Source organism: Tursiops truncatus, chromosome 14 (genome assembly GCF_011762595.2).
Source record: "Tursiops truncatus isolate mTurTru1 chromosome 14, mTurTru1.mat.Y, whole genome shotgun sequence".
Lineage (NCBI taxonomy): Eukaryota > Metazoa > Chordata > Mammalia > Artiodactyla > Delphinidae > Tursiops > Tursiops truncatus.
The window spans coordinates 87,822,627-87,835,446 of record NC_047047.1 but is presented as its reverse complement, the minus strand read 5'-3'; the positions used below and the strand labels follow the sequence as shown (position 1 = coordinate 87,835,446).

General features: G+C 50.7%; 1 protein-coding gene across 2 annotated transcripts in view; it reads left to right on the top strand.

The window, feature by feature from the left end:
- SNTG2 (syntrophin gamma 2) overlaps window positions 1-12,820 on the top strand; it is a 201,689-nt gene that overhangs the window by 76,740 nt on the left and 112,129 nt on the right. For both annotated transcript variants that reach the window (XM_073791630.1, XM_073791631.1), the window contains exons 3-4: window positions 6,734-6,790; window positions 6,879-6,936. In XM_073791630.1, the coding sequence (XP_073647731.1) occupies window positions 6,734-6,790; window positions 6,879-6,936 (115 nt within the window). The remainder of the gene's footprint in view (window positions 1-6,733; window positions 6,791-6,878; window positions 6,937-12,820) is intronic.

The following is a 12,820-nucleotide window of genomic DNA, read 5'->3' as shown; positions in this document are numbered from 1 at the left end:
TCCACACTGTAAACTGGCTCTGGGTCTCTAAGTGCTGCCTCCTGGGTCTTAGTGAGTTCCTGGTCCAGAAGGTTCCTGCATTATCCTGCCGGGGAGGAGCGAGCCCCAGTTACGTCTGTGAGATGCAGGTCACTGGACCCCTGGGCCATTGCTCCAGCCAGTTCACCGATGCGGGGCAGGTACTCCTCCTTGCAGAGTGAAACACCACATCAGAAGGATTGGCGATCATTCCTATAAACTAGGGTACCAAAGACAAAACCACCTTCTGAGCTTTCCTTTTTCAATGATTAACCCACTAGTTGAAGGATTCTATACGATCTTTGGGGTGGGCCTGTATGAAAAAATTACTATGAACTATTCACTCATTATTAGTACTCTTTTGTCCCAGAGGAAATCTCTCTCTATATATATATTCTTGTGACTGACTGACTTACTTTTAGTTGGAGGCAATCCTGCTCATGGAAATCACTGACTAGCCCTCTGCACGTGCTGGCATTAGCGATTCGTTCCTGTTTGACATCTGTGTGTCGTGGAAAGGCCGCCTTTCTGCTCGGGAGGGTCATTTCCAGAAGAATCCTCTCCGTAGCTGAGGGCTGGGTGGTGAGAGAGGGTGCCCGTGTGGACACAGATCCAAGACACAGAAGGGGCCCTGCAGAGTGCAGGTCCGTCCTGAGACGCGACCCGTGAGCCCTCCCGGGGGAGGGGGTGGGAGCCGCGGAGTTGAACCAGCGCTGCCGAAGTCGCGCCCCCAGGAGGAGGGTGGGCAATCTCTCCCGAGAGGCTTCCGGACAAGCACCGAAGTGCAGGTGTCAGCCAGTAGCCAGGAATTCCCTCCTGCCGCCAGGACAGTGGCTGACTCCTGGCTTGTGGGATTCTCCCGGGCCCTGGCCCTCAGTGCTGTGCATTTGCTCATTAAAACGCCGAGGATTCGCCACGTAGTCCATTTCACCACAGTAGGGTGGTTCTGGCTTTAAAAATGTGAAAACCTTGAATTAGGGAATAGATGGGGCGAATTCGTTATAAAGGTTTATACCGCGACTTAGTTGAAGGGTAAAATAATAATTTATACATGTTTGTCTGCGTTTGTGTGCGCACAAGCCACTGTGTAAGGAAATTAAATGCAAAAATATGTCATTCAATGAAACTTTGAATAACTAAAATCATAATAGCAATGTATTTTGCGTAATCTACTAAACATTTTTATTATTGTTTCCTTTAATTATGTAATTTTTCAACATAGAAAAAGTTGAAAAGTAATACGCAGAACCCCATGTAATTGTCATCCGTATTTACCATATACCAACATATTTGCTTTAAATCTCTCCACTTTTTTAAAGAAATGAAATGTGCAGATACCGCTGAAGCCCCGCTATACTGATACTCGTATACACTGTTCCATTTAAATTTTCATTCTTACTTTACGTGGACTTTCCACAGCCAAATGGTGCTTCTCAATTTATGTGAGTGGAATGACATTGTTCCTGCACTTGCAAATGCTGTGCTATTTAAACTCACCCGTGAGACTATGGCGACGTGTACCTGTGGATGGTCACTTCATCCCTGTGGTGACCGCAGACTCCCCTGTGAATAACCCAGAGGTGACTGATGCCTTTCCTGCACATTCTTGTTTGGATTCAAGCCCCCAAGAAGAGTCTGTGTTTTAAATTCAGCCAATATTTTGATCTCAGGTAACCTTACTTCCCAATAACGCATACATTCTTTCAAAACCCATTTTTGACCCCAGTGCGGTGAACTCTCTTTGTTGAGGTTTTGAGGGATGAACAGGAAGATGATCGTGCAACGTCTGCTCAGCTGCCGCTCAGCTTCGTGCGAATAGTAACCATCCGAGCTCAGAGGAGCTGGCCAATCAGATGCCAGGGCTCAGATACCAGTCAGGGCAACGAGCGGACAGAGAAGGCTGAGCCTTTATCACTTGCTGTGACCGCGCAGGCAGAGCTGGGGCGGGGGGGGGCGACCCCCATGGCTTCCGATGCCGGGTGGCTCTGGGAGGGTCCCTGCCCACCGGAGCCCTGAGCACAAAGCTCCTGTGTTTCATGGGTCCCGGGGGTGCTTGGGGTGGGAGGGTCCTGGGTGCTGGCCCAGCCCGGGTGGAGCATCTCCAGGGCTCCCTCCGCCGCAGCAAGGCCTGGCCGAGACCTCAGACGAAGGGCCCCTGCGGACGTGCGGGGCAGGGCGTGCAGAGTCGCGGTCGTGTAGGAGCCCGGCGTCAGGGCGCCGTCGGTGCGCGGGTCCGGGGTGTGGAGGGCCGCTCCCCCGTCACTGCCATGGTCAGGCCCGAAAGATCACACGTAGCGTCTGGCAACTCCTCCCGAGGCCGGACTACTGTAGGGGTTTCGGTATTTTTAAGTTCTAGGGATTGTGGTACATTTTTGGAAACTCCGAGTCTGGTATACTGATTTTTAAGTCCTCTTAAGGCGGATTTGAGTCCGTTACCGAATTGAACAAATATGCACGAGAGTTTTCAAATAACTATTATTGTTTTGAAATACTTACCACAATCCATGGAGGAATAATTTACTTATTTCAAGTGGCAAGTCCAGACTCTTCACAGATTGAGGGAATTTCGCTTGAGTGGACGGTTTAAAAAGAGGGGAGAGAGGCCACGGCCCTGTCCTGAAAGACACCTTCCAGGTGTTTGCTCCCTGGAGAATCCCAGCCCTGTGGACGGAGGCCCCTGGGGTCTGACACCCCTCCTCCGAAACCCTCCTCAACATCAAAGTCCAGTAACACTTTATTTTCTGGAAAAATAATAATTTTTAAAAAAGTATTTGTGTGTGTGTGCGAGAAATAAAATACTTCAGAAAATTCTTTCCCTAAGTTGCTAATTTTAAAAGTTGCTCTTTCAGGCCCTTCAATTATGTCATGGAAACTCAGGCTCATGCCTCTGTCACTGTTTTCCCACCTGCTCTCTCCTTTCCTCCTTGAGCAGCAGGTGTGGCTCAGGTGGTCCCGATGGGGTGCAGGTGGGAGCCCCCGGGGAGGGGCGCAGAGGCCGCACTTGGAGTCCTCCACTGATGGGGGGTTCTTGAGTGAAGAAAGCCCAGGCTGGGGAGAGGGTATCGGGCCTGCTGGCACAGTCCCGCAAAGGCAACTTTTATTTTAACTGCTGCCTGAAACCCATCTTTCTGGAGACCGCAACAGTCAGAGCTGAACATCTGTTAACAGCTGTAACAAATTTGAAGTTAGTGTTAAGTCCGCACTTTAAATGCCTGAGTAAAAACGTGTGGCCAGATCGTACATATGCTGCAGCAGTACCTGAAGATCAGTATTTTAGAGCAAGACAGAGTAGGAAATCCAACTTTCAGTATCCCCAAGTCGCTTTCTCTTATAATAGGTAAGAATTGTCTCAAAATGTTTACAGTCAGGTAACATGGGCGTAGCGGAGTCTTGCTACGGTGATGGCTCCAGGATGCAGACGTGAATGACCGTCAAACATAGCTGGGGATTCAATGATAAAGTGCAGAAGAATATTTGCTGAAGGACCTTACTTCTTATGTTTGTGAAGAAAGAAGTGCGGGACTGAGCTGAAGAGAATCGGTTGGATGGTTTTCTTAGGTTCCACAGTTCATCCTCCAGAGGTCTCATCGGTCAGTCTGCTTGTGCTCTGGACCCTCGGACTGGCAGAAGAGCCCGGATTACAGGGAAGACGCGTCTGAAGGGAGCGGAGGCCCCTCCCACACTGTGTCCTCTTATAACTGAGCCTCTCGTTGGGTCATATCTGGTTCCCGATCTTCTGGGCAGTTGATCCTGCAGAGTGTGTACTGAGTAAACTAACTGAATGACTGTTTGGTTTAATTAGAAGATGCCTTTGATGACATTAGTTCTGTCTGGATCGCTGACAGAACCACGATGGAGCGTTCTATGCAGGACCTTAAGTCAAAAGGATCAGCCCTGGCTTGGCTGTGAGGTCGTGAGTGTCAGGACGCAGAAGGAAGAGTGGCTTTGTCTGGGCTGTGGTGTAAAAGGTTTCAGTTAAAAGCTGCAGAACTTTTGTTTCCTATTTGGTTTTCACCATCCACTAATTTTTACAAATTGTGTTTTGAAAAATAAGGTGCTTGTATGTGATACTGTTCAACTCTTTTAGAACCTTAATATCGATAGTTATGTAATCTTCATTGAAGAGAGCACGGATTAGCTGAGCCTCTTCTCCCAACTTTAAAATACTAGATTCTGTGATGCTTGAATGAGGGGGTTTTAAAAGATACGGAAGAACAACTTTTCATAGAAGAGACTCAACATCCCGGTGTTTTTATGAAACTCGATGGTTTGCAACATTCCTTCCCATAATTCCCTTGCTCGGCCTCTGTCTTGGCAATTCAGGCCGCCCTGACAACATACCGCAGACGAGGGGGTAGACGGGGGTGGGGGTGGGGGTGGAGCTTGAACAACAGGCGTTTCTTTTTCTCACCGTCTGGAGGCCAGAAGCCCACGGTCAAGGGGCGGGCCAGGCTCTGGCCAGGTTTCTGGATGCCCTCTGCCAGACGTCTGTCCTCTTGCCGTGTCCTCTGTGTGCAGAGAGAGCTCGGGGGGCGCTTGCTCCTCCTGTAGGACCAGCCCCTCCGTGGCCTCATTTAACCTTAGGCTAAGCCTCTGAAAGGCCCGATCTCCAGACACAGTCAGCAGGTGGGTAGGGCTTCCGCATAGGGATCTGGGGGACACGGTTCGGTTCACAGCAGCTTCCTGTGTAGGAAACTCAGAAGCGTGCAGAAACTCAGCTTTGCCGAGCTTTAGATGCCGGGACCGCGTGTGCTCAGAAAGGACATCTCAGCAGGTTGCATAGAGCAAATATGTGAATAAGCAGTGTTCTGGCTTGGCCGGAATAAGCAGCAGTAGGCTCTTCGAGTTCTCTTAAACACACACTAAAGAGCTTTGTGGCCTGATTTCCTTTCCTCACCAGTTAGGCGCATTAGAACAGATTGTTGGGGTGCATTGACACACTTTGCCACAGTTGTGGCCATTTCCTGACATTTCCTTTACATTGTCTGCCCAAGGTCGATACATGAATAAAATGATGGATTGGAAAGGGCATTTTTTTGGTGAGGTCAGTTGAGGCAGAAACCAACTTACTCCTTCTCAAAATATATTTTCACCAATATTTGCCCTCAGTGAGGTTCAAATGCTTATATTAATGGCTAAGATGAAAACCATTATCGAATGTTTTGAGAAATACCGTAGAGATTCCTGGTTGGTGATCCAACTTTCTCATCTTCTGATGCTCAGGAAGTTTCCCTCGCAAGCATCAGTGTGACTACGTCACACGTGGGAACTGCCTTGTGCCCACTTTGGGCACAGCTGGACCCAGAGTTCCCCCCTCCGCCCACCGTGTCGGCTGTGCTTTGCCTCTGTGTAGGTGACAGGAGTATTCCTGGAACGTGGTCTCGATGTCACGTGGTGTCCCTGTCACACGAGTGTCACCTGCTGGTCTCCAGTGTCTCATTGGGAGTCCAGCCCAGGACCAGGGAAAAGGCAAAACGATTCTTCTGATGCCAAAGTCCCGAATTATAGCTCTCTTTCCATGTATGATTATACAAGTATTTCATCAGTTCAAAATGTTACATGTGCGAAAGAGCTCAGAATTATAAAATGTGTTCCCCGTATACACTTTAAAATAGTTTTATTTGCTCTAGTTTTTGGTTTCTTTACTTTAAGCTTATAATGTATCCACTCCTGAGAATTAAATTACAAGTGGATTTTAAATACTAAAATAATAAATAAAAATAATATGATAAATATAAATAAAACAATACAAATAAAAACTTGTAATAGATTACAAGTGGCTCTACAGTTTCCGCGTCTCTCCTCACTGGTGGTGAGCGGGCCCCAGGCTCGGGCAGGACCCCCAGGCTTGGGCAGGACCCCCGGCTCTTCCCGGACCCCTGACTCGCTCTCTGCTGTTGCTTTGCAAACACACAGGCTTTAGAGTCATTGAGTCTAAAAGCGCTTACGTTTTCCCTTAATAATCACAGCAACGCGTGTCCCTGTTTTATTCCGATAGTACCTTTTGGAGGCAAACACACTTCCTGCACCCCTTCATCTAACCCCAGGCCGCCCTACTCATGCCCTCTCAGCTTCACAACTATCAAATAGTCAGTTGAGACCAAAATAAAATACGTTACGTGATTGAGCATGTAAGAGATGGAGACCCTGACCAGCCCGTCAGCCCACAGGGGCAGCGTGGATCTTGGCTTCTCATCAGCAGCGACACCTTTAAACAAGGTCAGGACGTGAGATAATCGATCGTTCATGAGTTAACATTGATTACTAACAAGTGGACTAAAAGCAATTGCACTGTACAGAGAAGTGTGGTGCAAAGGGAGCCCGTTTTGGGATTAGTGGAAAGACAGATTTTAGAAACAGAGCAGAGTGTGTGCTCTGCAGCCTCCCCGTCTGTCACCTGGGGAACCAGGGCCGGTATTTCCCTCAGGGGCCTCACTTCCTCAGACAAAATGGGGGTAAGATGACCCCAGCTTTGCAGGAATCTTGTGTAAAGAATGCACCTAATGGTGTCTGTTCTTATCAGTATCTTTGTTTCCGTGTAATACTGCAGATGGAGATTTGAAGTGGTACCATCACTGTAGTAATTAAGCAACGTCCCTTTGGAAGTATAAACAGCCACTAAAGTTTTAATTAAGAAGTTATATATACATTTTGCATTCACTTTCTGATTGTGCATTTTAACCTAAACTGGGTTTGTTTTCTAAATTTCTTAAAGCACAGAACTGTTACGCTTCGCAGACAGCCCGTGGGCGGCTTGGGCCTGAGCATAAAGGTATGAGCGCACTGGATGTTCCTCGACGCACTTTTCCATGAAGGTCCCCGCGCTGATCTTAACTGCGCTCCTGCTTCCTGTCTTGCAGGGCGGTGTGGAGCACGGAGTCCCGGTCGTCATATCGAAGATATTCAAAGACCACGCAGGTGAAAGCCGCTGAGTGATTGTGAGCATGGCAGCAGTCTGGAAGGCAGTGCACTGTCTTAAATGAGGAGATAGCAGCTGTGTGTGTTGCTTGGTTATCTGCCTGCCGTCTTAGTTTGTAGCTGTCCGCTCTCCCATCCCTGCTGCCACGCGGCCCTTTTTCGTTTCCCCTGATCCCGTGAGCCCTTAAGAGAGATACTGACTCGCAGCGTGGTGTCAAGTCATCCCCAGGAGACACGGACACGGCAGTGGTTTGAGCTCTGGTTTCTCAGGAAAGACGAAGCACTGGGGGGATGCAGTGTGCACAGAGTCGGTGGTGATGAGGTTTCTCGTGTAAAATGGCATCGCAGCCGTGAGTGAGAGGCCTCTGCGGTGCTGACGGTAGCTCGTTAATCGCTGACACAGTGAACCGATGGCTTTGGGAGCAGATCAGTGTGTGTAGAAGTGAGAGTGGGGACGGGATTCCTTCTTGTAATGGGCAAGTGGAACGTTGTACAAACCAAGTAACAGTTGTACAGTCAAGCACTGCAGTTGTGCAGTCGAAAAGCTTGCAGGAGCTCAGAGGTCCCTGCGTTTGGAGTGAGGGTCCACAGGGAGAACGAATCAATTCGTCACTGAACTCGGAGTGTTTAGTCGTTTCTGCGAGACCGTAACCACCTGGCTGGCTGATTAGTACTTGAAGGAAGGATTTGCTCAAATCTGCTTCTGCTCCTATAATCCTTGTGAGCATTCTCAGTTCTTTTTTATAAGTAAAGTTTTAAATTTGTGGATATGAATATAAGTTTCAGAAAAGAAAGGGAATAAGATTAAAATCAGAAAAGGATTTCACACTCAGTTCAGGAAGCGCATCCACCTTCTCTGCAGAGGTGTGAACAGGCCGAGGAGGCCGCGCGAAAAGGATTTCACGCTCAGTTCAGGAAGCGCCTCTACCTTCTCTGCAGAGGAGTGAACAGGCCAAGGAGGCTGTGCGAAAAGGATTTCACACTCAGTTCAGGAAGCGCATCCACCTTCTCTGCAGAGGTGTGAACAGGCCGAGGAGGCCGCACGAAAAGGATTTCACGCTCAGTTCAGGAAGCGCATCCACCTTCTCTGCAGAGGTGTGAACAGGCCGAGGAGGCCGCGCGAAAAGGATTTCACGCTCAGTTCAGGAAGCGCGTCTACCTTCTCTGCAGAGGTGTGAACAGGCCGTGGAGGCCGCGCGAAAAGGATTTCACGCTCAGTTCAGGAAGCGCATCCACCTTCTCTGCAGAGGAGTGAACAGGCCGAGGAGGCCGCGCACGGTGACAGGTGACAGGCTGCACCTTCTCCGTGGGCTGGGGAGCACACTGGGCTCCCGGACCCCTCAGCAGAGTCCAGTCGTGCGGATACGACTCTCTCTTCTGAAACGGAGACTCTGCAGCGTCTGGGATGCATCTTGAGCAGCTCAGACCCAGCGAGTCCCCAGAGCAGGTCCCCATCGCCCCCTGCGTCTCCTGGCCCCTTGTCTCCATCACCACGTCCTGCCTGGGGCCAGGCTGGCCAGCAGGCATTCCCCTCCCTCTGGGGTCCTCTCCATCTGCTGTGGCCAGAGATAAGGTGTTTCCCACCGATGTCTTCCTTTCTTCACTGTGGGCTTCTTCTACACCCGAAACTCTTGCATTAATGCTTAGTGAACTGTGAGCTTTCAGGGACCCGGGCTTGGTGTAACTTAGTTCGTATGTTCAGGGTCTGGCTCAGGATGTGTACCTTACAGGCAGGGAGCGCCTTGGCCGAGCTGCCGCGCACGTCGGTGTCAGGAGGGACCGTCGCGTGCGGGAGCCTGGGCTCCGGGAAGCTGGGCCATGCACAGGAGGCGGGCGCACATGGCACTGGTAACCTGATAACCATCCCACTGCAACCAGCAACCCACCGAGTCAGGGTTTCTCCTGGGAGGCAGAGCGCTCAGGGGAGGTGACAGAACTGGGGTCCCCACTGCTCCTGTGGGGGCAGCACCCTGCTTCGATCTCCCCCCACCGAGGAGGGCAGGTGCCTAGTCGTCGCAGGAGAACAGTCCAGAGGGGGAGAGTTTCCCTCCAGCGCTCACTGTGGGGACCAGCGAGGTCGGCGGCCTGCCGTCCACCTGGCACTGCGTCTAGGAATCGGGTAGCCACGGACCGTTAGAGCAGAGCAGAGTGTAACCCGTTTATTCAGTCATTCATCCACAGACGGACCTGGCCGCCTTCGGCAGCCACCGTGCGGAGATTGAACTCTGGTCTGGGCATTCAGGGCGAGCGCTGCCCGCTTCCTCCCACCCGTGTCCCGTGGGAGAAAACAGGCAGTAAATCAACAGGCCATAGTACGCATTCAGACAATGCCAGCTGCTGTGAGGAAAATTAATCAGTGTTGGGGTGTGCACAGTGATGGATAGAGCATCGCTGTTTTTATAGGGCGGTCGGTGGGAATCTTTCTGTGGGTGACATTTAAGCAAATATTTGAATCACCCAGAGTAAGGGGTGAGCAGGCCCTGCCGCGGCATCCTGGCCCCGGGGGGGAGGAAGGGTGACAGCTCGGTGCAGGGAGGGGCGTGCTCGCTCAGAAACAGGAAAGCCAGCGGGGCAGGGGCGGCTGAGGCGGGAGGCGAGGGGGGGCATGAGATTCGGGGGGGTGGGGGCTGCAGCAGGTCCTCTGGCCTCGTGGTCCTGGGGCAGGACTTGGATTTTCTTAAGGAGGTAGAGGGGTCGTTTGAGGACTTCCCAAAGCAGGATCATAAGGTAGGTCTTACGTTAAAAAATCAGTCGGGCTGCTGCTAGGAGAATATGTTCCAGCGTCCGGGGCGAGTTAGGGCACCAGCAGAGAACTGGCCTTGGAGTCTGGAAGGAAAAGTCCAGTGAGGTCCTTTGCCCAGTTGTGGCTTCACGCCCCTCATTGCAGGGTCACATTTGGGTCAGGTCATGGGGTCCTTCTCGCTGAGGGCAGGGAAGCTCCCCATCTTGGCCGGGGAGCCAGACGCCGTTCCTGGGTCCTCGGGCATCACAGGGGCTCTCAGATGGCCTTGTGACCGTCCACCCGGAGACTCTGCTGGAGAAGCAGGTGATGGTCTCGTCTTATCCCTGTGAGAGCTCGGCCCCCGGCTGGGCTCTGACCAAAGGCTCTGCCCGTCCAGGCCCTGCTGGTGGTCCGGGGTCCTGCTGTTTCTGGAGGATGCCAAGGGGCACAGGACTTGTTGCTGGCAGTCCTGGGTTCTGTGTGAGGTCCGGCTCAGCTGCTGGGCCTGTCAGTTCTCGGGTGCACACCTGCAGTCCTGCTCCTGCGAGGTGCTGAGTGCACCTGTCCAGGCCCAGCTGCTCCAGGGACAGACGTCCTTGCCCACCAGGGTGTCCTGCCCAGGTACCCATCAGGGCCAGTCACCAGGAATGCTATTAAAACCCTAGAACCACCAGGGGCCATAGGATTTAATGCCAGTCTAGAAAGGTCACTGCCTAGGTTTTGTGTGAGTGTGGTGCCCATACTGAGAACGCAGACTTAATGGCCTCTGTCCACATTCTTTGAACTTAATTCTTCTGTGTGGCTCTTCCGTCCCCTTGCCCAGAAGTCTCCCCTGACCCTCTGCTGCTTACATGTTAAGTGCTCAGGCTGGACATCTGAGCCCTTCTCCGTGTCACTGGTGATTCTGCAAACCCAGACGTGAGCCCTGCCCCCGTGTGAGGCCTGGCACCCCGGTGCCCCTCCTATCCCCCGCCTTCACACCCACAGAGAGCTCTGCTTCCCGCACACCCGACCTCGCCCGCGAGGCTGCACACGTGCTCTGTGATGAATACACGACGGGCACACACACACATGCACACGTACACGTGCACACACATAGGTGTGAGGTATCTTGAGTTAGACACACATCTTCTTAATAACATTTTATGTTTCTGGAAAGCAAAAGCAGTGTTGGGCCGTTCTCCAGTCCTCCTTTTAATCGGTGGTCACAGCGGCTTGCTGTGAGTAATTACCACTTTGTACTTTATAAAAATAAGCAAGAATGAGGAGTTTTTCCACAATTGAATGAAATTTAAATATATTATTTCTAATACTGCAAAAACTTAGAAACCCAAAACAAACTGTATATAGCAAATAAACAATGAAGAGAAACATGGATGACAAAGAGGCTTGGAGTTAGAAATTGTCATCTTAGCAGCAATATCTTACATTAGAATAATGCTTGTGTGACATGGAAAGGACTTCCGTTTTCTTTTTTCTTTAACTTTTATTTTATATTGGAGTCTAGTTGATTAACAATGTTGTGTTAGTTTCAGGTGTACAACAAAGGGATTCAGTTATACATATACATGCATCTGTTCTTTTTCAAATTCTTTGCGTTTTCGTCGGGTCTTCATGACTGGACAAGGCAGATGTGGCTGGCTATTCACACTCGTAGGTCAGGGAACAGAGAAACGGTGGTTCGCCCAGTCTCACTCTGCCAGGGAAGGGAGGCTTAGTTATAAACCAGATTTTTCTGTCTCTGAATCCAGCTCTTCCTCCATACCGTGTCATCACATTATGTACTAGTAAAATCCGTTCGCAGCCGAGGTTTAATTCAGTTATCATCCTAATGTCTCAGTAACGATTTGGACGGGCAGGCCTGCACCCTGTGACGGGTTTGGTGCTTGTATCCAGGAGACAGATGGGACAGTTAGAATATATCCAGAAAATTGAACTAACATGTAGGGAGGGGGGAAGTTTGTCCCATTAGGACAGTAAAAAGAATTAGGATCCTTTAGCCTTTTTTATGTGGAACAGTCATCATTACCTGCAGCTGGATGGTGGGGTCATAGAGGACGTTTCTGTGACAGCTGAGTGTGGATGGAAATGGGGCGGCTGTGTCCCTTGTGAAGACGCTGCACATTTGCACAGAATGACCGTTACTATCATCCAAACACAGGTATCACCCCAGGGCGAGAGGACCAAGCCCATGCCGAGGAGCTGCACGGTCACCCCGACCGTCACAGGGCCGGCGGGGGAACCTGAGTGCAGGGGACCTCCGCCTTTTGAAGCCACGGCCTCGAGATCCGTCGAAACGGGACTCCTCTCACTTACTGAGCCAACTTCAGGGGGAGGTCGGAGCTTCCTGGGGTGTGAGGTCCCCTGAGATGCCCACTTTTTATTTTCTCTAGAATATTCACCTGTATTTGGTGTCTTACAGCCGTGAAATGCCGCCGTTATACAAGATTTGTGATTAACTTCTTTTCACATCTGTGACATTTCATTAATTTCATTTTGCTGAATTCAGTGGAAACCTTTATCTTCCCCTTGATCTTTGCATCCCTCTGGTTCCCTCCCCTCCGTCTACACGTCAGCCCCTCATCTGTGTTAATTCTGAGGCCACGTGGCACCCCTCCCCACTGCATAGTCCAAATATGTGGTCCAGGCTTAGGGAAGCAGAGGTTGCAGGGCCCGGGCGACCTTTTCAGAGAATGCGATTGTCTCACTGCCTGTCCCACTGGTGTCGGGGGTTCAGACAGCGGGCCTTTGCCTCTGTCCGTGTTAACTGTGCAGCCCCTGACCCCAGCAGCAGGGCCTGCTGTTGCCCCGTCTCATTTTTGTGCTGCAAAGGACACAGCTTTGGAAACGTTAAGATCTGACACAAATATGCGGGCCAGTGTGTCTCGCCAGTAGTTGCTAACTTCTTTCTAGACTCTTAATATTGAACAGAGTCCTATTTTAGGATCCGACTGAATTTGTGTAGATGTAGAAAGTCCTCTCACCTCAGGAAGAGATTGTGGGCCCGATTTGGAATCTTTAGGTCAGGCTTTCCTGACCCTGCTTCCTAGAGCAAACCAGAATCTGCTCCTTTTGCCTCAGGAGCTGGATATAGGGCGAAAGGAGACCCTTCCCACACCCTGGATCCAGACGGAAGTGCAGCTCCTAGAGTGAAGAATATTT